This window comes from Thrips palmi, unplaced genomic scaffold (assembly GCF_012932325.1).
Source record: "Thrips palmi isolate BJ-2018 unplaced genomic scaffold, TpBJ-2018v1 HiC_scaffold_10, whole genome shotgun sequence".
NCBI lineage: Eukaryota > Metazoa > Arthropoda > Insecta > Thysanoptera > Thripidae > Thrips > Thrips palmi.
The window spans coordinates 4,879,619-4,905,966 of record NW_023144621.1 but is presented as its reverse complement, the minus strand read 5'-3'; the positions used below and the strand labels follow the sequence as shown (position 1 = coordinate 4,905,966).

The 26,348-nt window shown below is 47.7% G+C and overlaps 4 protein-coding genes across 5 annotated transcripts in view; 1 reads left to right on the top strand and 3 right to left on the bottom strand.

Moving 5' to 3' along the window:
• Positions 1-1,155: 1,155 nt before the first annotated feature.
• On the top strand, positions 1,156-5,189 carry LOC117639048 (ornithine decarboxylase antizyme 1). The gene is given in 5 exon segments (XM_034374404.1): positions 1,156-1,344; positions 3,010-3,036; positions 3,038-3,194; positions 3,568-3,817; positions 3,931-5,189. Coding segments are annotated over 5 exon segments (642 nt in total). The 5' UTR covers positions 1,156-1,252; the 3' UTR covers positions 4,047-5,189.
• On the bottom strand, positions 4,832-9,798 carry LOC117639046 (coiled-coil domain-containing protein 85C). Its single transcript, XM_034374403.1, has 6 exons — positions 8,778-9,798; positions 8,457-8,707; positions 8,039-8,366; positions 7,808-7,950; positions 7,521-7,706; positions 4,832-7,442 (listed from the first exon to the last, which is right to left on the bottom strand). Exons 1-6 carry the CDS (start codon positions 9,367-9,369, stop codon positions 7,398-7,400), a joined length of 1,545 nt encoding a protein of 514 aa, XP_034230294.1. The 5' UTR covers positions 9,370-9,798; the 3' UTR covers positions 4,832-7,397.
• Positions 9,799-9,984: 186 nt separating this feature from the next.
• LOC117639045 (cyclic AMP-dependent transcription factor ATF-2) lies at positions 9,985-14,727 on the bottom strand. Of its 2 annotated transcripts, none has more exons than XM_034374402.1 (11): positions 14,623-14,727; positions 13,900-14,032; positions 13,683-13,825; positions 13,471-13,597; positions 13,308-13,392; positions 13,040-13,217; positions 12,674-12,931; positions 12,465-12,581; positions 12,259-12,362; positions 11,950-12,170; positions 9,985-11,798 (listed from the first exon to the last, which is right to left on the bottom strand). In XM_034374402.1, exons 2-11 carry the CDS (start codon positions 13,985-13,987, stop codon positions 11,149-11,151), a joined length of 1,971 nt encoding a protein of 656 aa, XP_034230293.1. In that variant the 5' UTR covers positions 13,988-14,032; positions 14,623-14,727; the 3' UTR covers positions 9,985-11,148. The 2 variants fall into 2 exon arrangements, with proteins under 2 accessions (XP_034230293.1, XP_034230292.1); XM_034374401.1 differs by having other exon boundaries at positions 14,425-14,712.
• A 1,775-nt stretch (positions 14,728-16,502) lies between these two features.
• The window catches only part of LOC117654479 (E3 ubiquitin-protein ligase TRIM9), a 72,216-nt gene continuing 62,370 nt past the window's right edge, over positions 16,503-26,348 (bottom strand). Inside the window, exons 4-11 of the mRNA XM_034401141.1 lie at positions 25,990-26,223; positions 25,586-25,742; positions 24,007-24,039; positions 23,307-23,446; positions 21,477-21,615; positions 21,222-21,225; positions 20,200-20,209; positions 16,503-16,910 (exon numbers count right to left, since the gene is read on the bottom strand). Of these exons, the coding sequence (XP_034257032.1) occupies positions 16,596-16,910; positions 20,200-20,209; positions 21,222-21,225; positions 21,477-21,615; positions 23,307-23,446; positions 24,007-24,039; positions 25,586-25,742; positions 25,990-26,223 (1,032 nt within the window). The 3' untranslated portion in view covers positions 16,503-16,595. The remainder of the gene's footprint in view (positions 16,911-20,199; positions 20,210-21,221; positions 21,226-21,476; positions 21,616-23,306; positions 23,447-24,006; positions 24,040-25,585; positions 25,743-25,989; positions 26,224-26,348) is intronic.

Below are 26,348 nucleotides of genomic sequence, written 5' to 3'. Positions count from 1 at the left end.
CGCCGCGTCGCTCTGTCTCCCTCGCACTCGCGGGGCGGGGCCGGGCGGGGCGCTCCGCCGGGGTGCGCGAGAGAGACAGAGCGACGCTGGCTTCGCTGGCGAAGTGCCGCGCCGCCACCCTCGGCACGTGTTACAAGCGCGGCGGCGCGGCGCACGAGATTCCTCTGTTTATCTGCCCAAGAGTAGCCTATCTGCAGACTGGTTCCGAGGCGGCTGTCTCTCTCGCGCTTCTAGCGGACGCCCCGGCGGTGCGAGAGAGGCAGAGCGACCGAAACGAATCAGTCTGCTGCGTCGGGGCCTTCGGGGCCGCGCCTAAATCGTCTGCCTTACGTGGCCGTCGTGTTGTTAGGACCGCAGCGCCTGCCCTGGCTGCCCTGGCACCCCCGCTGCGTGCACCGCGGCACCGCCGCGGCACCGCCCTCCATGGCGCATGGCGCGCGCTATTTTTACCAGCCTGGGGCTTTTCAATTGAACTCACGAGCCGCTCATACGGAGCGCGAGCCCCCCCCCTCTCTCCATGCGCCTGGTTACACGATTAGCATTTTGTCCCGCAACTTTGTCGTTGCCCATTGATCGATAGAGAGAGAGAGAGATAGAGAGGTGGAGTCAGTAATGCGCAAAAGCGCAGGAGAAAGAGAGAGGGAGTGACCACCGACACGTCAACATGCGTTGCGAGCGTTGCGCCGCCGCGGGGGTGGGGGGTGGGGGGCAGAGGGGGGCAGGGCAGTCGCGAATCGCAGACAGAAATCGTCTCCCTTGTTTTCGGTTTCGGTCTGTCCGGGGGGGTCGGAAAAGAGAAAAGGGACAGAAAGGGGAGCGATCCGGACGCAGAACAGAACGCGGTGTCGGTGCTGTGCGTTGCGCCGTTCGCGTTCGCACTCACTCGCACCCCCACCTTTCTCCCACTCACCCCCACCTCCGCTCTCTCACTCTGACGTCACCACGCGACGACCGAGGAAACCACAGCCAACCTTACCGCACGAATCATTTGCACTTGAAAGTATCGTTGGTTGGTTCGCTTTGTCTGTAAACCCTGAAAACGGCTTATAATTTTCATTAGAGCACTGGAAAATTTTTGATTTACCCTGTAGAATCCCCTGCTAGAGCCCTGTTGTCAGAGCGTTTGTCTTTCTGGTGGTGGCACCAGTGCCCCCGTCTCTGTATATGTGATCAAACAAGAGAAGGAATAGGTCACTGATGGTTTGTGCTCGTAGCGGAAAGAGTTCAGAAGCGTTTCAATCACTTGAGAATTATGAGTATTAGTGCCCTTTTGGCCTTAAGTAACCCCGAAAGCAGTAAGGAAGACTTGTTAGAAGCCATGCCTGCCTTAAGTTCCAACTACTGGTGAGTTTTTTCGTCATGGTGGGCTGCTCTGGTTTTGCAGATGTCCGCCATGTTGGATTGCTCCAACATCACGTCCGTCGTCTACTTTTAGCAAAATTCGCGTTCTTCCTCATTCCTATCTATTTCGCAATCGCCTTTCGATTACCTGGCCTTGTCAGATTTCCGTTTAGCTTTCTAATGACCGGTCCGTACTTGGTATTTCTTTCCTACGGCCTGTCTCGTTGTCTCATCTGATCTATCTTTGGCAGTCATTTTTTTTTCATTTGCTTAGTGACGCAATAAATCTAAACGTCCCCCCGGCCTAGGTCCCTGTGCCGTCATGCACTTTCGTTGAAATGTTTTGTGATTATCGGTTCTGACGGAAACGTGCGTAACTCGGCCCCCCGAAAAAGCCCTCTCGCCTACGTGTTATTGGGGCCGTGATGGAGACTGCTGGATTCGGGTACCTTGTCACCCTTTTAATTTGTTGCCATTTTTGCCCCGGTCGTCCACTCTCGGACTCCTGCTGCGAAATTTGCCTGTCTAGTTCTCTTGGAGCTGTGCCAGCCACCGCCAATGCCGTGTCTTGGGCTTAAATACTGGGCCTCCCTTTGGGCGTCCTTTGTTTGGGCTCTTTTGGCTGTGTACACCGTCACAGTGCCACTTGGTGCTTCATTATCTGGGGCTCTTTGAATTTGAGAGGTTATTTTTGTGCTAGCGTGCTCGCATGCCAATAAATCCCTTAATGAAGATGTTGTTGAAATGAAATAATACATGGGCTCAACAACAATCGGAAAAATCACATTCAATTTTATTGGATATTAAAATAGTATTTTGTTCTGAGGTGGCTCTTATGTAATTGTTGTCAGGCTAAGTCATATCCCTATGATTCCTAGACACAACTGATGGGTACTTTTGCTGAAATCATTGCCACATTTGCATACTTTGCTGGTGTTTTATCTTATCTGCACTTGTTTGCTGCTGTTGCTTAGATTACACTTCATTTGACTCGGCCCTCATATGGTGCTGCATAAGCTATTAAACTGCTATGCAAGATGCAAAATTTGAGTGTTTCAAAGTATTTTAATTATTGTTGCCATTTCTGACTGCCACAATTTTAATTTGTAACAAATTGCTGAACTGCTCAAAATTGTAGTATGTCTGTCATCGTGTTTAGTTTGTCGGTCTTGCAACAATAGGTCTCTCCCATGTTCAAAGTTTTCCTGATTCTTGTTTACTTCCTACCTTGTACTGAGCTCCTATTTTTAGTTGCTACAGCCTCTTGTTGACTTGCTTTAGAAGCAGATGCAATCTTTTCTTAGACTTGGCACATTGCCAATAAGCACCAGTGTCCTTGCATTTTACCTATCTCACTTTACTTTCTAATGTTATGTCATTGATGAGTTCTGCATCGATAAATGAGCTTGCCAATAAATTTCTGCTCTAGTTTTTTTGCTCTCTTGTTGTGGTGCCCCCCCCCCTGTACAGTGCAGTGTACTTAAAACTAAAAATAGACGGGCTGAACTAATGCCCACTGCGTAGCAAATAATGATATCGGTGCCAGCAAAGGTGACAGAACTCTGCCAAACTATCCTGCTTCCTCCCTCCTGACTATTGTGATGTAGGGAGGGAAGAAATGTTTCATTCCTTGGCGTACTCTGATTGCTTGTGTTTGTTTTGTTTCAGCTCTTCCGAAGTTGAGGCTGTGCCTCAGTACTGTATAACGTTGGGCGCAGGGCCTCAGTCTTGGTCCTGATGGCCCCCACACCGCCTTCACAATTGTGTCGCCGTCACTCAGCACAGAGGGCAGCGGCGTGGGGAAATCTAAGGAGCTCTCTGTGAGCGCACTGCGTAACTGCAATGTTGTGCAGGTAATTGTTTTTACTGATTCTGTGTTCTGGTCAAAGTTGGGTTCGAGAGAGCTGTCCAATGGGGGACTATTGCCAACTTTTATTCTTGGTGCTCCCAAGTGGAGGAGGGGCAGGGGGAGCCTGTTGTGGGGCCTGATGGTGTGTTTAGTCTTCACCCAACAACTGAAGTCACAAGTTCATGGCTCTTTCAAGCACACCTTTAACTTGCCTAAAATATTTGTCTCTATTCGGGAAATGTGAAACTGACATTAGTGATCTTTGTCTTGCTTGTGGGGAAGATGACCATAAGAAGGTCCTTATTCCGTTTTTACTCCTAGGCATCATTCTACTTTCTTATTTATCTTTATTAATTTGAATTTCTCTTTGTTTACAGGAGAATGAACTATTAAAAGCAGCGAGGTCGCTGGAGTCTTTGCGTCTAACATTCGTACTCCAGTTGACTGAGAGCAGCCAGGTGCTATGGGAAACCGTGTTGTGGCAGGGACGGCTGTACATCCAGTTGCCGTCATGCATACTTCCGGAAGGATCCAAGGAGGGCTTTGTCTCCCTGTTAGAATATGCGGAAGAAGTGCTCAAGTGCAGTCACATCATTCTGTGCTTCAAGAAAGATCGAACAGATAGAGGTGAGCTATAAGTTAATTTTTCATTATTATCTTTCTTAAGTGACTTAAGATTACTACCTGATCCCATTAGGCAATGCCTGTATTTTATTGACACAAGTATTCACTTGTTGCAGCTCTTCTTGTGCGGACCTTCATGTTCCTGGGATTCGCTCCCCTAGCCCCTGGCAACTCTCTTGTCCCCCGCAAGGCAGATCCAGGCAACCTCTACATGCTCTACACCATTGAGTAATTATTATCCACTATGACTTGCCTCAGACCAATTTAGCACTATTTCCCCATTGTATATGTTATGAGAAATTTTAATCTGTGTTGCTAATGTTTTACTTTCTTTTAACATACTTCAACTCTTGAAGACATTGTAGGATCTTTTTTATGGGGTTATTATACTCTATTTTCTCCTCACCCCTGCTGTCTTAATTATATGCTGTGGCTCACACTTTGTTGTAGCTGAATAACCTTATGTTTTGATGTAGCTGTTTGGAGATATTTGCTTCAATATTTATCAGCTTTAGAAATGACTTAGGTATTGCACTTGTATTTATGTATCTGGTCTGATGGCAAGCGTGTGATAGGGTTGTTTTGATCTGTAGTAATAAATTTAACTATGTCTTCTCTTTACCACCGGTGAAATCTTTTCAGGGCCGAACAGCTGTCAGGTTCTTAGGTGTTATCATGTTTCTGACTTTCTCTGATTCTTTAAGTCACCATTTTAAGACATTTTGAAGTTTGTTCAAGTCAAGTTATCATTCTCTAGAGTTACTATGCTCGATTTCCCCACGTTGGTTCTAGTGAGAGAGGGGCATTTGATAAAGAATCAGAGGTCTGTTAATTAAGTGGCAGTTTGGGGCACTCCAATTTTCATCAATTCATTCTTCAAAATTTGCACAAAATTTTTTGTCTGGTTGTATTTACTATATTTAAGCAAATCATCAGAGTGCCTCAAACTAGTTAACCTAACTCCGATTTTCGATTCAATTCTGTCTCTTGTTCTGAGTGGAAGTGACACCTAAATACTAAACACGCGTATGACTCCTCATACGTACGAAAAAAAAATAATAAAATAAAGAAAATCCAAAAAAAATAAAAATGCAATGTAGGTTTTGTTTTTACACATGTTTATTTTGTGGTTCACATTATACATTCATGCCTTATACCATTCCAGTTTTTTAACTAGGTCATCTGGCATTTGCTGGGCGGCCCAGTTCCACCGGTTTTTGTTTTTATTAATCATGTAGGTGAGGGAGTGGTTACTTTTCTTTGTCGTTCATAATGTATGTTCACTAGATTAAGTTTTGTATCATTGGAAATATTTTATTTGTTTAGTATCCCTTTTAAGCATTCAAGAATCAAATATATATCCTGTTCAATTATATCTATTTGACTGATGGTTTGGAGTTCACTAATAAACCTTACATTACTCTACATTAACTATTTGTGATACTATTTTGTATCCTTGTGCCTGAACTGAAGGCTAACACAGAAAGCCCTGAAGGAAACAGTTACACTTCCAACGTCGGGGACTGCCTACGGCAAATACGTTAATTCTTGGACCGAAATGAATGGCCTTGTTTCCGCAGGTCCCACAGCTCTTTCAAGTTGGGATGAATTTGTCAGGAGCCGAAAGGGGGCCCTAAACTGTATTTTTCTGGTGAAAAACTTGAATTATTTGAGTAAGAGCGGGAAAGGTAGGCAAACCATCATCCACAGACAACTCCACCGCACCAGAACTCAACTGACATCTTGGGGGGAAAGTAATTTTCACCCCAAATAGAATGTGTCAAAGACCACTAAGCACTGGGCATAGTATGTTTTTCAGACCCATTGCAACGTTTCATATGAATTTCAGACAAATCTGAGGTAGTCGGGCATTTTCGGCAAAAAAAAACAAAAAAACGCTAAAACATCATGGTGTTTTACCGTTTTTGGCCAAAAATTTTAAATGACAAAAATGAGAGGATGTTCTTTCGAGGCACTCTCTCAAGGCTCTTGACGCTATTTCGAACACCATTTTGGCCCTAAACGGTATTTTTCTGGCTAAAAACTGGAATGCTTTGAGCATGCGCCAGAAAGGTGGGCATGGGGGAGTTGATACAAAGTACTAAGCATGTCTGCGAGATTTTGGTGGCATGGGTACATTAACATTCGTTCGCAAAGTGCATTGAGGAAGAACAAGAATGATAATAACAGTTTTATTTCAGAAAAAATAAAATGAGAAATAGAATATGTATTTTGGATAAGTTACCACATGCAGTGATGATAATGAGTGTATGTTCTGACCCACATCAGCTTATATTTCGGTGAGGATTGTCTTGCATTTGTACTGATCACACTTACTTTTACTTCTAAATTGATACATACATAACACAATTTTCACTAAACTCAGTGGGAGAGGTTAACATGGAATCTTCATGTTTAAAAGCAAAAACCATTAAAAATAGAAAAAAAGAAAAGAGAACATCAGATGGAAAGCATTAGGGACAGATAAATTAGCAATACTGCAATATTGGCACACATGTATCACAATCCGAAATACCACCAAGCCATATTCAACATGGCTCTAACAGTGTAATTTTTGACACAGGTAACAAAAGGGGGCATTCTAGAACAATAGTTAGGGTGTCAGCATAAAAGTAACATTTTTTTTACAGGGGTCATTACAATGGCAAGTTAAGTAATAAATATTATTTGTACAAAACATCAATACAAGAAAAAATAAATACATCTGAAGAAAAACATACGGCTTTGTACAGCCTAGTACAAAATATAACAATTGTACTATGTAGACAGTACATAGTACAAGTATATGAACTGCTAGAAAAAAATTGGTGGGCTAGCTTCGGACAAATAATTAACAGAAACTTTACACCATCCACATAACAAGTTATGTACAAAACAGTCATGTGTTAAAGAGAGGAACAGAGTAGAAAAACATGTATAAAGAATTTATGAAAATATCTTTTCTATACTATAATTGGCAAGAATACACAAAAGTAAATAAAATAGTGAGATCTCAGTCATGCAGCTCAGAAGAGTTTCAGAAAATTGCCACAACACATAGAAAAATTAGACAAAAATAACGAAGCTCTACAGCTCCATACCTGAAAGATCACTGCAACAAAATGCTTCAAGCATCAAGTTGGAATTGTTACAGGATAGGACTCAATAGTAAAAAATTAAAAAATGCAATGGACCAAAGACCACATAAATACAACCACACATTTCAGCTTTAAAAATATTGATCTTAAATAGAGTTGGAAATGTTTCAATGCAAACATCATCACAGGAGGACTTCTACACATGGTATAAAAACTAAAATAACAACCTGCACAGGTAAAAGTGTAATGCACAACAAGAAATTAACATATCTTGTTCTAACTAATTTGTTCACAAAGAATAGTACAAGTAGCTACGAATAATCAGATAAAATCTCCAATTTTGTACAAGTTAAAACTGCAGTTGTCTTTTCCAGTTCTTTTACATTATTGATAGAAAGCACATTCACAAATATCTGCTTCTGTTTCAATACACTTCAGATTAAAAGTGCAGAAGTTTCATTTCTTCAGGCCCTGCTACATTTCTATTATCTCCTTACAGGCGGTCCTTCTTCCAATTTTCTCCAGACAACCTGAAAATATTGAAAGAAACCATAAAAAATGCAACAATATTAATGATTCCATGAGTTATTTTCTTATCAATGACTTACATTACACATTTCTCTCACAAGAGCCTTTTCTCCATCATCCATATCCAGAACTGGTCCTTCAACTCCATTGGAGACCGATGATACAGAGCTGCTTAAAGTGGGCGTACCAGGTGGGACAATCCGTTCAACTTGCTCCCGAACTTCTAACACTTGAAGAGCTTGCACCACAGCTTCAGGGCGTGAACTCTAGAATAAGATAGAACATATGAGAAAATCTGCAGAAGATTGGTAACTGTACCTCATCTCCGTCACAGGAATTTCTGAAATCAGTAGAAAAATGATCATACTGGGTCAACTAAATCCCATCCTGATGGGCGCTCTTGATCTGGACTGATGCCAGCACTACACAATGTCTGGCAAAGAATCCTCTTCTCCTCTTCCAGTGTTTTCACTCTTTGTTCAAGGCTTCGGACATATTGCATCATTTGATCTGTTGAAAAATAATTGCAAAATAAGCACAACATAATCCAAAAGGCCCAAATCATGTTAAACATTGGACGCTCATTGAAACAACATACCATTGAATACAGTTCTTTGACGCTGTATACTCTCCTCAAGAAGTCTCTCTCTGCTTTCGGTTCTTCTTACACTCATGTTACTAGGAGTGGGAGTGGCAGGACCATTGAAAGGGACCCCAATGACAGGTGCACTTCCCGGAGCAGAGCCAAACGGCTGGTTTGTATTTGGGGCAACAAATTGAGATGGAATAGCGGGCTCATCTGCATTAGTACTTGAGCTGCTTCCATCGCCATCATCACGTAATGCTTGAGACGGCCTCAAACCAGTTCCACAATGAGGGCACACTTGGTGCTGATTACGCTCTTCATCAAGGTATAAACAAAGTTCCTAGATATCAAAGCAGATTTATAAAATTAGAGAAATAAAATTAAAAATTCATGTTGTCAGCAACATGGAGAAGAATATTAATCCACTCACCTTCAACTCTAAATTGTCTTTTATCAGTTCATGTTGTTTTGTGTCCAGCTCCCGAAGCTTGTTTTGGTAGGCAGAAACTTCTTGCCTCATAACACTAGCAGTGTAGCGGCCAAAGCGTTGCCATTCTCTGGCAAGCTTTCTTCCTTTCTGACGATCATCATCTAGGAAGCAACACAAGTCACGCAGTTCCTGGTTGTCATCACTCAATCGTTGATTAGCTTCCTTCAGGGATCTAACTTCTGATGCCAAGCCTGGAGACAGAAATGTATAAATGACAGAGAAAACCGACGCGGTAGTTTAGTCGATACAATAGGGACTTACCTTGCATGTGTCGCCCAGCTTCTCTCGCAGCCTGGCCTTGTTCTGCAGCAACCCGTGCAGCTTGGCCCTGTTCCGCAGCTGCTCTTGCAGCCTCACTCTCCGATTTGCGGACAAATTTAAGCATCTCAACAGGGCCAAGTCGCAGAAGTTCTTCGTCATTTGGTCGTTGTGGTCCAGGCAGACCCACAATCGGATTTGGTCGCCGTCCTGACACGGCAGGAGGTGCAGGGTACTGAGGTGGATGCGGATATGACGGAGCTCTCATGAGTGGCTGCTTTCCATTCCCTTCAAGGGGGCTAGGCTTGACAGCATCTTTGGAGATGGGAGGGGGCGGCTGGGGAAGTGGAGAAGGTTGTGCAGGTGGAGCTGCCTGAGCGTGGTAGTGCTTGAGAATGCCCGGGCCCTGAACGCTCTGCCCACTCCCTGGGATGGGGCCAGGCCCTGCAGGGACAGGCCCTGCAACAGGTCCTGGAAGGGCTTGGTTGACTTGAGGTGGTGGCTGGTATCTTGGAGGAGCAGCCGCAGGAGGGCCCACTGCTTCGGCATGGGCTGGAGGAGCTTTGTTGATGTATGCTGGTTTCTTACTGGACATGTTCTCCTTCTGATCCACAGTCTGGCATCACCCAACAGGCAAAACTGACGTATGGCACCTTCGCCTTTATAACATAACATCAGCACATGGGCTAGGACATTGCTCACATGGAGAAACTTGCCGAGAGCAAAACATTTAAGTGGGTCACAACTCTCAGAAAAGTAGCACGGGCCATGTGAAGGCTAGTTGTCAAAAGGTCCTCTTAGGGAAAAGTTTCCCTTTCCCCGAAGAATATTTCTATGCCACCTGTTGGAATGGACATGTCAGCACGACTCTTAGTATCTCGACTGACTAGCGCACAGAAACACCGCACACAACATGTTTACAAATGGAAAAACATAAAAGATGCGAAGAAAACAACTTTTGCAAACGCAGACAGGACATAACGTAGGCCTTCGAGATGCGCACTTTTTTATTTTCCAATATGGCGTCCGGTCCGCAGCAGTAGCGTCGAGCGCCACCTGTCGGTCGCAGTGGAAAGCTCCAATGGAATTCCCATTTAGCTCGAGAACCGCCAGTTTTTGAATGGGGAATGGAGAGACCGCCTGGATGTTTCAGAAACCCCCCGCCGATCATTCAGCAAAAGTGCAAGGAGGAACAGAGAGTTACAGACACTTCCAAATAAAATCTTTTTATTATCTGACAAGTAACAGTTAACAATAAATACGTCCAGGAAAACCCAGAGAAGCGAGATATAAAGGTAATCATTTTGTAACAACAAATCAAACTAAGACAGGAATAAACATTAAACCAAAAGTTAGTGGTCAAAAAATAAAGGATCTTCCAATCACGGATATGCTAAATAGAAAAAGAAGCTAACAAATTTTGAGAAAACAAATACCTTTTTATCACTGATATAAATTCTTTTAGAAAGAAATAAACACTACTTGTCCTATGACATGACTTGAATGGAACCCAAACTACCAGCAAAGGTTTGTGTCACATCATAACTACTTGTTCTTCAGCGTTATGCCAAAGATGAAATAATTTTCCTTCACCCACAAAATATACTTTATCATGATTCTTCCATGCAATGAAAGGAAGAAAAACACTTCTGAACTATCCTGCAAGGCTGCACAGTCCCTATCACAAGACAACACAGGTCTAAGCATCATCTGTTAAAACTAAATAAAAAAATCAAAATATAGTAAAATAGTTCCATGGATTCTTAAAGCTTTAAGAGTCTGTTCTATATTTTGAAGGTAAATCATACAGTTAATATTTGATCCTATGCATTGGATACTATAACAGTAATAACATACATATCTAAATAAAAAATTTGAATTAAAATGAAAATTTAGAAAACACAAGAAAGATATGTTCATTGCCCGTCGCGACACGAGCGGATACAGCTAAGTAAATACACATCTAAACCACAAAATCACTAGCCATGGAATAAAGAATAAAAAACTATTCATCACCTCTTGAAACTAAAAGGATTGTAAGTTTTCTGTTTTGTTTGGAAAGTTGTTGACGAGGCAACTCTTACAATTATCAGTGAAGCCCACACTCACAATAAAAGTAAGGCCCACAATCACAAAATTCAAAGATACAATCACATGCTTCTTCTGAATTGTGGATATTTTCTATCGTTTTCTTTTTACAGCTGACAAAACAGTCATCCTATGGATATTTATTACATTTGAAACATTGCTCGCAAATGCTCTAGTATTTCTAAAGACAAACCAGGAAGAAGATAACTATTGGCACAAAATTACCCTACAGAAGCGCTCTCTATAAATGTCAGCCTTTTGAATGAATTGAGCTACGATCCAGGACCTATTTAACATCAAGGATCTCTATATCACTATCATTTGTGTCACGATCAACTACATTTGGGTTAATTTTTATTACATTTGTAGATAAGAAGTGAGTTGAGCGAAACTTTTTCTCCGATTTTGCTTGTCTTAGGACAGGAGGTTTACCCAGTAAGTTAGGGGCAGTTTTGGTTTTAAGGTTTGTTGTCCTCCCCTTTGGTAAAATATAGGGTTGCTGTGATGTCACAACATTAAGAGTAGGCTTTGGAGCAATTGTAGGTAATGTAAGAAGTTGTGGATAAATGACCTGCTGTCCTAAAGTGCTACCAGATGAATTTGTAGGATTAGCAACAACCACACTTGGTAGTAAGTTTACATAACCTGGATTCAGAATATTTGAGCCCTTTGAGGGAAGGACCACAGTATGAACTGTGGATACTGCAGGAGGAGAAGTGACAACAGAAACAGCAGTTGGAGAACTAACAGATGTGGAAGAGTTTAGTCGTTTCCGCTTAACAGGGGGATCACTGAGTAGAATTCGTGGTTTGACTGCATTGCCAATGCCAGATGACTGGAAGACCACAGTAGAAGGTGAATATTTTTGCTCCTTGCTTGGGGATTGGTTGGAGTTTTGTGATGACGCCTCTGAAATGGATGTAGCCAAGTAGGTACCTACGGCATTAACAAATATTTAACGAGTTTGTCATTTAACAATTCTACCAGGAAAGGCTATAGATGTCCATGAGCCATAAGAACAGAGTCCCGCTGAACACACCACCTCAGAGGCCACAGGAGACAGGAGTTATACACCTTTCACACTCACCTGGTATATTTAAGGGAAGAGTAGCTTTTCCTTCAACAAGAGCTTGAGTAACAGGGCAATCTCGATGAGCAAGAAGTAAAGTTTTGAGTTGAGCAACTTCATCTCGAAGCATTGAAACTTCGTGCTGTAACTGTCCATTTGTTCTCATCATATCATTTGCTCTTCGTTCCAGTTCTTTTACCCAGGTTTTCCGCTTCTCTCTGCACCGCATTGCTGCTGCCCTGAAGAGAGAAAACAAGGAAATGGAGAATGGATTGATTCAGCCTGCTTGCGCCTATTTCAACATCACAATCTGAAGGGAATAATTACCTGTTTCTCCTTCGCTTTTCATCCATCGAATTTGCATCATGACTTACATTATCTTGACTGGTCCCATCATCTGATGGGCTGGATGGTCTTCTACTTTGTACTGTCTAAAAGAAATTAATTAAATAAATGCAATTAAAATTGGTCTCTTATTATTTGGTTCACTAAACAAATGCAAAATGTTGATTAAAATGAATGGTCTTTATTACCTGAGTCTCATATTCTGGCAGCATAACAAGAGGGGGAGGAACAGTGCTTGATGCTAGACTTGATGTTACACTTGATGTAGCTGGACAGGTGTTTTTCATTAATGCTTGTTTTAATTTCTAGAGGCAGCAAAGAAAATTAGCAGGTTACTCACAAACCTAACAAGTCAACTCATACTTTAAATACTTCAAAAGATTTAAGAGAGATTTACCTGTTTAGCAAGGGACATTTTAGAAATTTGATCAGTTTCTTGCGCTTCGGGAATTCTTATGGAGTTCTGTTTAGGTTGGTTTGAGCTGATACTTGAAACCTTGTTTGGTGCATTTTGAACAGAGGTTCCATACTGAGCAGCTCCAATAGCACTGCTATCCAAAACATTCACAGCAGAGCTTAAATTCACAGCAGAGCTTAGATTAGGACCATCTTCCTTTGCACCTGCTTCTACAGCCTTGAGGAAAGAGGAATCAACCTGTGAAAAATAAACAAGCATTTAGAGATGCATTCAAACAAATAACTTTGATCCAGAAAATGAGCATGCTACACAATAGTGATAGCAATAACCCAGTCCACCGCACACCTTAATTAATGGAATGTCTTTTTCTTTGGAGCTAGTTTGGGGGATGTTATCCATCTGTTCAACAGGATGTGAAGAAAGTTGTAACATTTTGCCATTTGGCATTCGCAAAAGAAACTGGATAGATCCTCCAAATGACGATTCTTCATCTCCACAGGGACCAGTTACATTTAAATTAGACCTGAAATGGCAACATACAGAGTGAAAAAGTATCCTGGAATTATGAAAAAGTCGAGTTGTTGCCTCAGTGAGTTTACAGTTATGAACTTACATCTGTGCCTCCTCAGACGTGTCAGCCTCTTGTTGAACAACCATTTTGTCTGCCTCGTCATTGTCCAATGATAAACAAAGTGGATCTGAAAACGCCACAAATTGTCATGAAAATATGAAGCTGAGGTAAAAGATACTACAAATTTACTACAATTAATCTGTACCAGAAATAGAAAGATCATCTCTGGGAGAAAGAGCTTTTCTTCTATTCAATCCATTTGGAAGTGGGAATATAACATGCGGAGTGTGCAAAGAATCATCTGCATTATTTGGAAGTGACAAACTTGACATCTGAAATTAAAAAAAAGAAATTTGAAGGAGTGAAAGAGCATATGAAAGTTGGTTAGTAAGAAAGAAATAGGGATCAAAAACGTACTTCCACTGGTGTTGTGCCAGACCGTATATCTTCTGCTGCTTTGCGAAAAGTCTCCTCAAACGGGTTGACATTTTGGAAATCTTTGAAAAGGCCAATTTCTTCACATTTTTGAATTAATCTTATGGGTGTTGGAGTCTGATCCGCTGTAGAAAATATCATATTGTTTTATCACTACCTGAAGGAAACTGAAAAACAAATTCTAAAACAAGGAACTTACAAAGAAAACTTTCTGACTTAGAGTCAAGTACTAAAACCATGTCTGGGTTTTTGTGGATTCTGGATGTTTCATCGTCTACATTCGTCATCGTGATTAGACTTGTTCACAAGGTTGACACCATCAGAGGGTTCATCTGTAAAAATCAATGTTAAGTTATTATAGGCAAGTAAGATAAATGAGAACACTAGTTAAAGAATAAATTGATATGAAGAAACGTCTAGCGTTCAGCCGCCTTTACTCATGTGTCCTTGAACATAACAGTTCGAGACAGATATGCATTCACTCTGTAAACTTTGCATTGAACATGCAATAGCATCAACAAATATGTGACGACATTGAAATGTTAAACAGCAGTTTCAAAAGAGCAAAATGCTACCTAGTATGGAGCAGAGAACAAAATGATAATGGAAATATGAACCAAGTGCCAACGGTCCCAGACCGGGATATAACCTGTACCGATATGTTAGTTCCATGAGCAGAATCACAATAATTGTCTGACAAAGCACAAAACATAACTATACAAACCAAAAACTGTGGCCGATAATATGAGTGAAAGTTGCATGAAGGTGGTAAAGCAGGAAATCACATGGAACAACCCAGAATGACTGTGCTTGCAGAACACCGCTCAAAGTTCAAGAAGGAAAGCAGATCCGTTCACAGAAGTTGATGAAAACTCTCTCCGATCGGAAATAAAAGTTCCTGAATTAAAAATTGCATACTGACACTGCAAATATCCGACAGCATTGTCCAAAGAATAAAATATTTGTTCTTTTGTTGCTCTGCGTACTGTAAACACCACCACGTATATGGCTCGCAGACCGCCAGAGGGCAGCACTAGCGGCTACAGGAGAGCGGCATTTTCAAACACGGCCGCTGATCAGACAACTAGAGTAAGGAAGAAAAATGTAAACGGGTGTGCTTTTTAAAAATCTTTTGTATTCTGAAAGGTAACGTCTGTAACGAATTTTAACTCATTGCACATATGAGAATGTGAGATTTGGGGTAAAGAAAAATGCTTGGTTTGTACTGGTTCATTTTATTTTCAAAGAAAGTAGATACACACTGTAATCAAAAGCAAATATTAACAATACACATAGTGTATCTATTTACAATTATATAACAATTTACATTGGTAGGTTCAGAATAAATTAATAATACATACTTATATTTTTATTATTATCGTTAATTAAATAGTAGATGTAAATGAACATTCGGTAGGTAAATGTACAAAGTTAGGACCAACATTAATACTGTACAGGATATGAATGCTCACTGTGCATTAGCACCACACAGATAGCCATGGAAGCGCATGCTATGTGCCATCGAAACACTTTTAGAGAGATGCAAACCAATGGAGAGGATACAATTAGATGCAATAGCAGTTGAAATACATATAACAGCTGAACAAGTACTACTTAAAAAACTGTTGCCAGTGGAGTCTCCAAGATAATCATCCTACTACATTGATACCGATACTGAATACTGAATGGCTTAAAACGTCATGCAATTAATCTATTTTGAGGAGCCTTTTCCATAGGTGCTGACAAAACGCTTGAATAAGCTATAAATAATAACAATAAAAAAGCAATGACAAACATCATAACACATGTTCACAGTTAATACAGTTTTGGAATTTAATATAGGCTAGGCTCGGCAAAGATGATTTCAATGACTCAAAATCAGGACCATTTATTTTGCATCTAATATGTTCCCAGATAAGTAGAAACCCTGAGCAGCTCCTGATTACTTTTACACAGATTTTCTGGCTTGACTCGGAACTTATTGTGGCAGAACAGTCTTTGGACTCCGTTTAAAATGTTCCCTTTGAAAGAGTAACGCTACAGCGTGTTACACACAAATCGATTTCCAGATTCTATAACAGTAGGGAATACTCATAACAAACTAAGTAAACATACAAACAGTATCAAATAAAAACAAGTACAGTGCCACATTATCATCACTAGATATATACAATCAGTCATATTCTGGTCTCTAAGAAATTCAGCCACTAAAACTGAACAGTAACGGAATATCTGTCAACGGACACTTACAATAGTTTTAATTTCATTAAAATACGTACAGTGGTCACATTGGATGACTAGTTCAAATTAATATCCTGTTACACATTTCGTTTCAGGACGTGGACCCGGGTCCGCAGCAAAGCGAGACCAATCTTCGTTCGCCTCAGCGGCTTCCCCATGGACTCGGAAAACTTGCAAGTCAAAGTGGCTGCTGTCAGTCAAGATTCCAACCGAACAAAAACAATGTCATTTTGACTGACACGAGAGCACTCGGAGCAACGTGTAGGTTGGCATGGGCCCCACCACGAGTACCCCATGCCACGGGTCCCACGGTCCCACGGTGTGGGTCTCATGGCATGGGGGCTGGGGCCCGCCTGGGGTGGCGTTTGCCTAGGCCGGGGGCGCGTCGGGGGCGGAGACCCGAGTCGAGATATGTGTTTGCGGAGGGTGTTCCCCCGGGAGCGCGCCGGCATCCGCACGCCCGCCTAGGCCGAGGCCGAGGCCGAGGCCGGGGGCGGTGCAGGCAGGGCCGGCGGCTGACGTGCAGGCCGGCGGGCGGAGCGCGTTGCTGGCGGGGCGGGGGCCGGGGCCACCGTCACCGCCCTGGGCGTGTTGAGGGCGAGGCTGGGGGCGGGCGAGGAGGTCGGCGAGGCCCCCGCCCAGCCCCGGCATGCCTCAGGTGTCGTCACCGTCAGTGGGGGGGTCCAGGGCCGTGTGCAGCGTCACGGACACGCCGCGGTTCACGCTCACGGCGGGGTAGAACACGCCGTACAGGTCGTGGAAGGCGATGGGGCCCTGGGGCTCCTCGTTGACGTAGAAGCTGAGCTGGTGGCGGTCCAGGTCCAGCAGCACGCCGACGGTGGCGCCGGTCTGGATGCCGCCCTCGCAGCGCTGGACGTGGCCGTCGCCGTGCAGGAACCAGGACCGCTGCCTGTCGATGTACATCGCCCAGCCCTTGTCGTCCGGGGGCCGGGGAAACCCAAAACGGCCCTCAGCATTAAACGAACCACCGGGGAAACACGCCGTACAGAACGGAAAGGGTCATCGCCCGCCCCTGGTTGCGTAGGCGACGGTCGGTCCTCGCCACGCCGAAGCTGGGCCGGGTTGGTCCGCCCTCGTAGCGGTCCACGTGGCCTCCCGTAGGAACCCCGCGGCTGAAGCCCACCGTTGCCCTTCCCGCAACGCGGCTCGTAGCCCAAGAACCCCCAAACAGCGCCACCGCAGAACTAGCAGCCCCGGCACTGGTTTGGGGCAAAGGGTGATCCTCGCCACCCCAACTGAGAGTTTCCGGGGTTACGGCCACGCTCTCCAAGTGCCCCCCGGGAAGTCAAGAGGCAAGTCTGACCGTGAGTATGAGCGCAAGTATGACCGGAAAATAGACCGGGAAAGGTAGGGTGGGAAGTATGACCGAACCCCCGGGCCGAAAGTTTGAGGTTAAGAGTGCCAAAGGGGACGGGAAGAAGTGACAAAAGTGTGACCGGAGTAAGCAATGTGCCAAAAGGCCTACCGGAGTATAACAAAACTGGACACACGCGGCGGGAAGAGGGCCGAAGTGTGGAAGATGCCCGAAAGGTCCGGTGTGCCCTCTCCCTTCGCGGCCCCCGGCGGCCCTCCGGTCGGCCCTCCGGTCGGCCCTCCGGTCGGCCCTCCGGTCGGCCCTCCGGTCGGCCCTCCGGTCGGCCCTCCGGTCGGCCCTCGGCCTGCTGCCTAAGCTGGCCCTTTTTCGCCAGTAGGAAACATTTATTCTGATTGCGCTCCGGGGGAGGAGCGGGAAGTGGGCGAATGTCACTAACACGCACACGCACACACACGCTCGCCCTCCCCCCTCACACACACACACACACACCTACACACACACACACGAGAGGGGCGTACAGTTCGCTTCGACTGTGTGTTCCTTTTCCCTCCGTGGCCATGCCAGTCTCAGCAATGTCCGGCAATGAATTCCCCCGGACCGAGAGAGAGAGAGAGAGAGAGAGAGAGAGAGAGAGAGAGAGAGAGAGAGAGAGAGAGAGAGAGAGAGAGAGAGAGAGAGAGAGGCGACGGTCTTTGGCAGCGCCTCGTCGCCAGAGTGGGGTGAGTGCGACAGAGACAGAGACAGAGCGATGAGGCGACTACCCGGCAGCGCGGCAGCGCGCCTGCGAACTCCAGGGTAGGCAACAACGCGGACGCCGGACAGCCGCGTGGTGCGGGCCTGCCTACCCGGCACGGCGCTCCCGCCGCTAAGCAGTGCACCGTGCTTTGCAGCTCTGCAGCTTTGAATCCTTGAAGCTTTGCGCCGTGCCTTGCAGTGCCCCGCCCCGCCCCCTCCACCCACCCCGTCAAGGCCTCGACGGCCAAGATGTGTTCGCGGTGCTCACGCACGTCGTCGAAAGTTTCCCCTTCCCGTTTTTTTCCCTGTCATTTTTTCTTCTCCTTGGCTTTGCCTTGCTTCATTTTCATTCCTGTTTTCCAGTGTTGTGCGCGTCCCGCGCGTCCCGCTCGGGGCGACTCTCTGCCGCGTCTCTCTGCGCGGGCATCGCGAGCGGGAGGCCGAGGGCGGGCAAGGGATACACGAGTGCAGGGGGAGAGGACTCGACGCGTGCCTTCTAATGAGGTCTCGGGGCCGAGCGCTGCACACACACACACACACACACACACACACACACACACACACACGCTGCGTGGCTCGATCTCCTTTCGGGCCTCCGCTTTGTTTTTCTTTTTCCCGCCTCTCATTCATTACTATTTGCATTTTGATGGAAAGGGGCGCCGCCGGCCAGACCGAGCAGCCGGACTGGCCGCCCGGGGGCGGGGCGGGGCGGGGCGGGGCGGGTCGAGATTCCGAAGTCAAAGAAGCGGACCCCGCCCCCGCCCCCACGCCCACCCGGCCAACACGCGACACGTCAAACTGACACGTCCTGCGGTGGCTGCCCCGCCCCGCCCCGCCCCACCCCGCCACAGGCCGCACGCCTTCCGCGACCGCGGCCTATGTGGGCCGCCCGTTTTCGCGCGCTATTGTTCAAGCGGTGCGCTGTTAAGCCGCGTGCCGCTTGCACTGGGAAAAGGGGAGGGGGAGGGGGAAGTCCAGCGAGCTGCGCGGCTTCGCAGCGCTTCGCAGCCACGGGCGGTGTTTTGAATCTCAAAGGATCTTCCAAGTCTGTGTGCGGGGCGCGAGGGGGAGGGGAGGGGAGGCTTGCAGAAGGGGTGCAGAAGGGGTGCAGAGGGGTGCACGAGGCGTGCACACACACAATCAAGCTTCCGCTCTCCGACTTTTCCCGCCATTTTCCGTTTTCCCATTCCGTGGACGTCACCAAGGCGGCGAGCCATGCGCTGATTTCGCGACGCGTATTTGGACACGTCCACACAATTTTTCTCCCCTCCCTTTTTTTTCCTCCTCTTCTTCCAGACAATTTGTGACGAATAACACAGAAACTTTCCCTTTCCGTCGCGCGCGACTTTCCCCGCGAGATGTTTCCCTTTTTATCCCGGGCGCCACGTGCCGTTCGAAGGAGGCCGGCCGTTTTAAAAATTCCCTTTCGCCGGGAATTCCCCTTCGAGATGCACTTTCGCTTCATCGCAGTGAAGGCCGAGGGCGCTGGAAGGGCACCGTCTGAGGATCGTCTGCCGGCCCAGTCGCTCTGTCTCTCTCGCACTCGTGGGGCGTCCCCGTCTGGGCGCGAGAGAGGAAGAGGGCTCGGCGCACTGCCGGTCCGTCTCCATAATTCAAGAAGGGAAAAATCTCAAAAGAGAGCCGGGCTTTCATTAGAGCCCCGCGGAATTAGATCATTCCGCGATGTAAAGCTCCGCGATCTTAATTATTAGATAAGGATGGTCTGACTGGCCCAGCCGACAGTGATGCCCGAAGGCCTTGCAACGCATAGCAGAGTCGCTCTGTCTCCCTCGGAGTCACCGGGGAAGCCTCGCGAGTGCGAGAGAGACGGAGCGGCGGAAACGACTCTCGGAATGAGTCTGCTGCCCCAGCCCCACCCCGGCGCCCCGGGGTCTTTGAAGTTTTCCACGTCCCGCTGCGTTGCGCCCTGCCTCCCTTTAACCCCATCCTTGAGCCGGGCAGGCAGGCAGCCAGCCAGCCAGCCAGCCATCCAGCCAGCTAGCTATCCACCCGTCACTCGGGCTGTCCACAAACTACGCGGCCCCATCTTCGTTTGCCGGTGCAAACCTTGGCCATCAGGGTGGGCAGTCCCCGAGGGGGAAATCACTCCTAAAACCTACGACCCGACTATTACGCCTATAACGCTCTATTACGCCTCAAAATATAGCGATTAAGCTGAAAACAGACCAAAAAACCCCTAAAATAGATCAAATTTTGAGAATTTCAGCTATTACGCTACTATTACGCACACTATTACGCGTGCTATTACGGACAGAGTGACCCGACTATTACGCGAGTGCTTTCCCCCTCGGCAGTCCCACAAGCAGCAGGCTCGTCTCTCGCACGCAGGGGGCGGCCGGCCCGCAGGGGTGCGAGAGAGACAGAGCGGCCTGCAGGTGGGGCTGCATACCTGCGGCGTTACGCACTACGCGCTAAATCTCTCTCCGTCTCGCTCTAATCCCGAATCCATGGACCGTGGGGTTCCGTGGGACTTCCCCCGACCCCCCGCGCCACACCGCAAGTAATTTGGCGAGTGGTTCGTCGCTCTGTCTCCCTCGCACCCCTACGGGACGCCCCGCGAGTGCGAGAGAGACGGAGCGAAGCAGCCGGCGGGTGACGAACCCAGGGTCCAGTCGCATTGTGCCGTAATCTGCACTGCTGCTGGCCTCTGGCTGCGAATGTTGACCAACAAGCGGAGAGGGAGGGTCGTTCCGAACAGTGCATTCGTCGCTCTGTCTCTCTCGCACCCCATCGGAACGGCCAACGAGTGCGAGAGAGACAGACCGCAGGGCCGCACACAAAGGCCCTGCCGTGCACGGGGCCACAAACGGGGCGCACGCGCATTTCAGTGCGGTGTCGCTCTGTCTCTCTCGCACTCACGGGGCGGGGCGCAGCAGAGCGAGAGAGACAGAGCGCCGAAAAGTGTTTGGCCGCGACATCCGAAATCTCTGTCTCTGTGGGGGTCGCTACTCCAATTCTCCGCGTCCTTGCCTCTCCTCCCCCTCTCTCTCCCTCTCTCTCTCTCCTCTGTCGTCGGGCTGGCAGATACATGGTCACAAATCAATCCCCCTTTGGCTTGCGAAAGTTTGCCAATCACGGGGGATGAGAGGCGCGGACGGGCGGACGGACAGACAGACTGACACGGTCAACGACTCCAAACTCTCAGCGAGTCGCAGCGCAGGCAGCAGGGGACACCCTGGCTCACTCACTCCACTTTGAAAAAAAGAGAAAACACGAAAAAAAAGTTTTGAGAGCGGCGCGCGTCAGTGGAGGCCCAGCCGTGTCGCCGAGAAATATGTACGAAGGAAACAAAAAAAAATTGATCCGGTGCGATCTTGCGCTTGACAAGTTTCGCAAAAACAATGCGATTTCACGGAATGCCGATAGCCACCAAGTTAGTGTCTTTCATATTCATCTTTTTGTGTTTTTGTTTTTGTTTTTGTTTGGCAAACTGATTGACTCACCTTCGGCTGTCTGCAGACCGATGAGCTCGCTGTAGTCGCCCTCCCCGGACGAGTTGAAGGCCTTGACGCGCGCGTTGTACATCGAGTTGAAGTGCAGCCCGTCCACCGTGCAGATGGTCTCCTTGCCGCAGTACACGTCCTGCAACCACCATAACAACGTCACAAGAGCCAAGTAAAGTATTGTCTTCCAAAAAATCTGAAACAAAAATCTTTTTTGACGCACTACAAAAAGTAGTCCAAAGAGAAGCTTGAGACGCCCAAGTTTCGGACAGTCCTTTCGGTCAAGGACAGCCGGCGACAGAAACGAGAAACACACACACACTCTCTCTCTCTCTCTTCTCTCTCTCTCTCTCTCTCTCTCTCTGTGTCTCTCTCTGTCTTTCTCTCTCTCTCTCTCTCTCTCTCTCTCTCTCTCTCTCTCTCTCTCTCTCTCTCTCTCTCTCTCTCTCTCTCTCTCTCGTCCTTGGGGGCGTCCTTGGGCTGCTCCAGGACATCATCTTCCTTTTACGGCCGAGCGCGGCAAAGGCTGCCGGTTCCGCTTACTAACGAGAAACTTTACACTAGTCCCCCCGCCCCCTGGATGCCGCCTTAAGCTGCTCTCCCCCCAGCAGCCCCCCAGGTCCGAAACTATCCCCGAAAAGGGCTTCCTGTCCAAAGTGGACACGATAATTATCAAGTGAAAGTTTGAAAAGGACGACATGGCCTCTGTTGCTGACGGCGCTCGGTGTTTCAAAACTCGCACACTGTCAGAAACGAGGCGCGGGGTACAGCAGCAATGGAAGGCATTTCAAGGGCTCGGCGCGCAACCCGGAGCACTTGAAGTCACACAGTGGGCCAGAAGACCGGTAGAGGCGGCCAAAATTCTAGACGCGTTTTGAGCTCCAGAGTCGCTAAAAAGGATTCGAATCAAACGTGTGACCCCACCAATGGATTCCTCGTTCGGAGAGCAATCCATTGGTGGAGTCACTCGTTTGGTTCGAGTCCCATTTAGTAACTCTGGAGCTCAAGACGCGTCCAGAGTTTTGGCCGCCTCCGCCGGTCTTCTGGCCCACTGTGTGGCACGGCGCGCAACCCGGAGCACTTGAAACGACGCCACCGCCGCGGTCAGGCCAATCGCTTCAAGCGGACTGGACTGCTTCACGGAGGGACTGGAGGGACTGGAGGGACTGGAGGGGCGAGTGGGCGTCCGTAGCCGACCGTGAACGGGCTGGGCTCTTAGTTAGGGCCAACACTCGCTGCCCAAAGTCACCCTTTGACTCCCGAGACGGCCTGGTCCGGCCTGGTCCGGCCCGGCCAAACTGACCAGTGACGGGGCGGCCCTCGAACCTCGGACCACCCCTCGCCTTGGCCACACTGTGAAGCGAGCAGCGAGCCAGGCCGGAGCAGCCAGGGCCGCGGCCTCGGAAAAATAGTCCAGGCATTGTTCCCGCCCAAGTTTGCGTGGGCCCCTCTAGTTTTTTCTCTCTCCCTCCCCAGGAGAGGCATAAACATCTCTCCACGGGATGCCCCCGCCGGGTCTGGCCTCGGCATTCTTTGGCTCCAGTTCTTCCAGTTGCACTCGAAGCTCGCCGCTTCCGACCGCCTCACAGTGGGCCAGAAGACCGGTGGAGGCGGCCAAAGCTCTAGACGCGTTTTGAGTTCCAGACTCGCCTAACAGGACTCGAACCGAAACGAGTGACCCCACCAATGGATAGCTCTCCGAACGAGGAATCCATTGATGGGGTAACACGTTCTGTTCTAGTCCTGTTAGGCGACTCTGGAGCTTAAAACGCGTCTAGATCTTTGGCCGCCTCCAGCGGTCTTCTGGCAAATCCACTGTATGAAACTCACCCGGAAGTCTCCGCCGTGGCCGTCGTCGAGCTCCAGGACGTAGCCCTGCACGCAGGACGTGGCCGGCGGCTGCCACGCCACCGTCACCGAGTTGTTCTCCGCCGAGCACTCCTCCGGGATGATGGTCGGCGCGCCGGGCGCTGCGGGGACAACAACACAGTGTAAGTAAGACCACAGGAAACTGACATAAAAATTTGAAAAAAAAAAAGAAAAAAGTGCCTGAAAATTTTGATTGACTTTTGAATTTTTTTCTATGCTGAAAAAGAAAGAAAACAAAAACAAAATAACTGTATGTAGTATTTTTAGAAGTAGAAATAAAAATCACAACCAAAAATTTTACTACAGAATTTTTTTTTTGTGAACCAGGAGAGTGGTTCACTCCGATTTCAATTTTCCAGTAAAACCATTGGCAGGTAGTCACCGCCTATGTTTGCCTACTGAAGCATGCACTATGAATTAATCAATCAGGTATGTTACCGCTAGCGTTCTTGAGACAAAGTCTTGACTAGTGAAGCAATTTTTAAACCCTTTCTGAATCATTAAAAAAAAAAAGAAACCAAACAAATTGCATGGAGCGGCGGCAGAAACCAACTGCTGCTTTTTTCAAAACTCATCGCGCAACGGATGATACTCAACTCAACCCGGTAACTAAAATAAAGCACGAAACAAGAGAAACAACTTGAAGGCTCTACTCGTTTACCTGCAGGCCGTCTTTCCTCCCCGTCTTTGGCGGCTGTGGTTAGCAGCGGAAAGAGACAGACAATCGATTACTGCACTAGCGTACGTTGTAAAACTGCTATTAGGAGGGGAAAAGGGGCGGAAGGGAGAGCCATTAGTATCTCTGTCGTTATCGCATGACAATAAGGCATCAGCAGTTCGATCCGAATGCAGAACGCTGTGGAACGACGTCGTTAACGTTCGAATCGCGCGATCAGACGACCAAAAGAACCGCAAAAAAACAAAAACACACACAAAAAAAACAACACGAAAAATAGTTGATTTTGGTCGTGCTTAGAGTTTGAAAATGAAGAATGATTATTTCAATGTCACAAAAGGGGGTTCGGGACAAGTTGTGTCACAGCTCTCTTTGAAACGGGGTGGATTCATCGGGCAAAGTACCTGGGGGTTAACCAACACTACAGAAGCAAGACAAATTTGTTACTCAAGGTTTCGTTAACGAGGCGTTCTCTACAAGCGGTAAATGTTACACAGCCTGCGATCGGGTTGAAGCTAATTACAAATATTAATTACATTTTAATCTTTCAAGGGAAAAATTTCTCAGTTTAAGAAGATTCCCCACAAAACAAAAACAAATGTAAGACACGATGTCGACGAGACGCAATGGATTGGCCCCCTAAAGCGCGAAATCTCCGCTCGGGTAAAACAAAACGATCACAGCGATTAAGAATGAGAGACGCCCCATTGTCTGTTTTCGGAAAAAAAAACTTGGAGAGTCCCTAACCACCAACTTTGCCTAAGTACGTCCCCCGCGCGCGCGATCAACATAAAAGTCTGTCCTCGCCCTTTTCATCCGAGTCGCGCCGCGGTGACACCGCCACGCCACGCCACGCGAAAGCGCGCCAAAGCGACGACAACTGCGGACCGAACCCGTGAAAGCTCCGTCTTTTTAATGCAGAGGGAAGGGGCGGAACAAGGACAGAAAGACAGAGAGGGATGGAGGGACCGTGCGACAACTCGCAGCGCAACGCGCTCACGTCTATCGCGCTGTCGCTGTTTTGTTGCAGGCGGAGGGTAGGGGGCAGGGGGCGGGGAAGTCGACGATTCAGCCGAAAAACGCCGCGGGCCACAATAAGCTCACCGCGAAACAAAGTTGCGGTGAGTAGCGTGTTCATTGAGTTGACGACAACTTCCGTTCGGTGCCCTGCCTTTCCTGAGGCCCCCCCCCTCTTCTCTCTCAGCGCGTGCACACGGACAGCCACTCCGGTCGCTGCTGAAAATTGCAGACGACCGCCGCGGTGGACCAGCGACTGACAGCGGCCGGGGAAAGGGGGTGGGGTACTGGTCGCTCTCCGCCTCACGGGAACTCACCGCGGAACCGCCCTCAATAATGCGTGCGCGAGTGCACTGTTTAAAAATAATCAATTGAAAAATCCTGAAATTTTGGTGTTTCTTAAACCAAAATAAAAGCATTGGAGGTCTTGAAAATTTTCACCCCAAAACTATTCTTTTTCGCAATTTTTTAAAACAGTGAATCGTTGTCTCTCTCCCACCCCGACCCACGCCCTGCCCGTCGCGCTGTCTCTCTCTCCCCGACTCACGTTTCATCTGGATGAAGTTGAGGTGCTGGATGGCCCTCCTCGCCGACTGGTCGTCCAGCGTGAGGTCGGCGTGCGGCGATATCCGCGCCTGCGTCGCCACGTCCTTGTACCACGTCAGGTCCGCGTTGGCCACCCTGCTGATGAGCATGGAGCCGATCTGGGAGGAACGGAAGCACACTCGAAATTAGAAGAGGCTCAGGTTGCGGCTTATAAACTCGTTCGGCGCCTTGCGGCGGCCCACAGTGGGCCAGAAGATCGGAGGAGGCGGCCGAAACTCTAGACGCGTTTTGAGCTCCAGAGTCGCCGAACAGGACTCGAACCGCTCGTGTGACCCCACCAATGGATTCCTCGTTCGGAGAGCAATGCATTGGTGGGGCCACACGTTCGCGTCGACTTCTGCGTACCTGCAGGAAGGCGGGCGGGTCGGTCTCCTTGAGGGCCTCGATGCAGAACTGCATGAGCCCCGTGGTCTGCTGCAGCTTGGCCGTGCACTGCGTCACCTGCTCCTTGAGCGCGCGCAGCCGCACGTCGCGGTCGGCCTTCACGAAGTCCAGCAGCGCGGCCCGCCGCTCCTCCAGGGCCAGCACCAGGGTGCGGACCTGCGCCTCCACCTGCGCCTCCAGCTCGGAGCAATTCTCCTAAAAAAACATGACAAAGTTACAGATACGCCCAGAAAAATGGTTTCTTGATTTTTAGTTTTCCAGGTTTTTGTAAAAAAAATAAATCTCGACACTGGAAAGTTTTTCTTCATACAAGGAAAACC

What these genes read in the sequence shown, in the direction of transcription:
- LOC117639046 (XM_034374403.1), bottom strand. Translation starts at nt 9,369, where the DNA reads ATGTCCAGTAAGAAACCAGCATACATCAACAAAGCTCCTCCAGCCCAT. An exon ending in AGCTGGGCGACACATGCAAG is followed by an intron (nt 8,708 to 8,777) that starts GTAAGTCCCTAT and finishes TTCTGTCTCCAG; the next exon opens with GCTTGGCATCAGAAGTTAGA. An exon ending in GATGGGATTTAGTTGACCCA is followed by an intron (nt 7,707 to 7,807) that starts GTATGATCATTT and finishes ATCTTATTCTAG; the next exon opens with AGTTCACGCCCTGAAGCTGT.
- LOC117639045 (XM_034374402.1), bottom strand. Translation starts at nt 13,987, where the DNA reads ATGACGAATGTAGACGATGAAACATCCAGAATCCACAAAAACCCAGAC. An exon ending in AGATGATCTTTCTATTTCTG is followed by an intron (nt 13,393 to 13,470) that starts GTACAGATTAAT and finishes TGGCGTTTTCAG; the next exon opens with ATCCACTTTGTTTATCATTG. An exon ending in ACGTCTGAGGAGGCACAGAT is followed by an intron (nt 13,218 to 13,307) that starts GTAAGTTCATAA and finishes TTGCCATTTCAG; the next exon opens with GTCTAATTTAAATGTAACTG.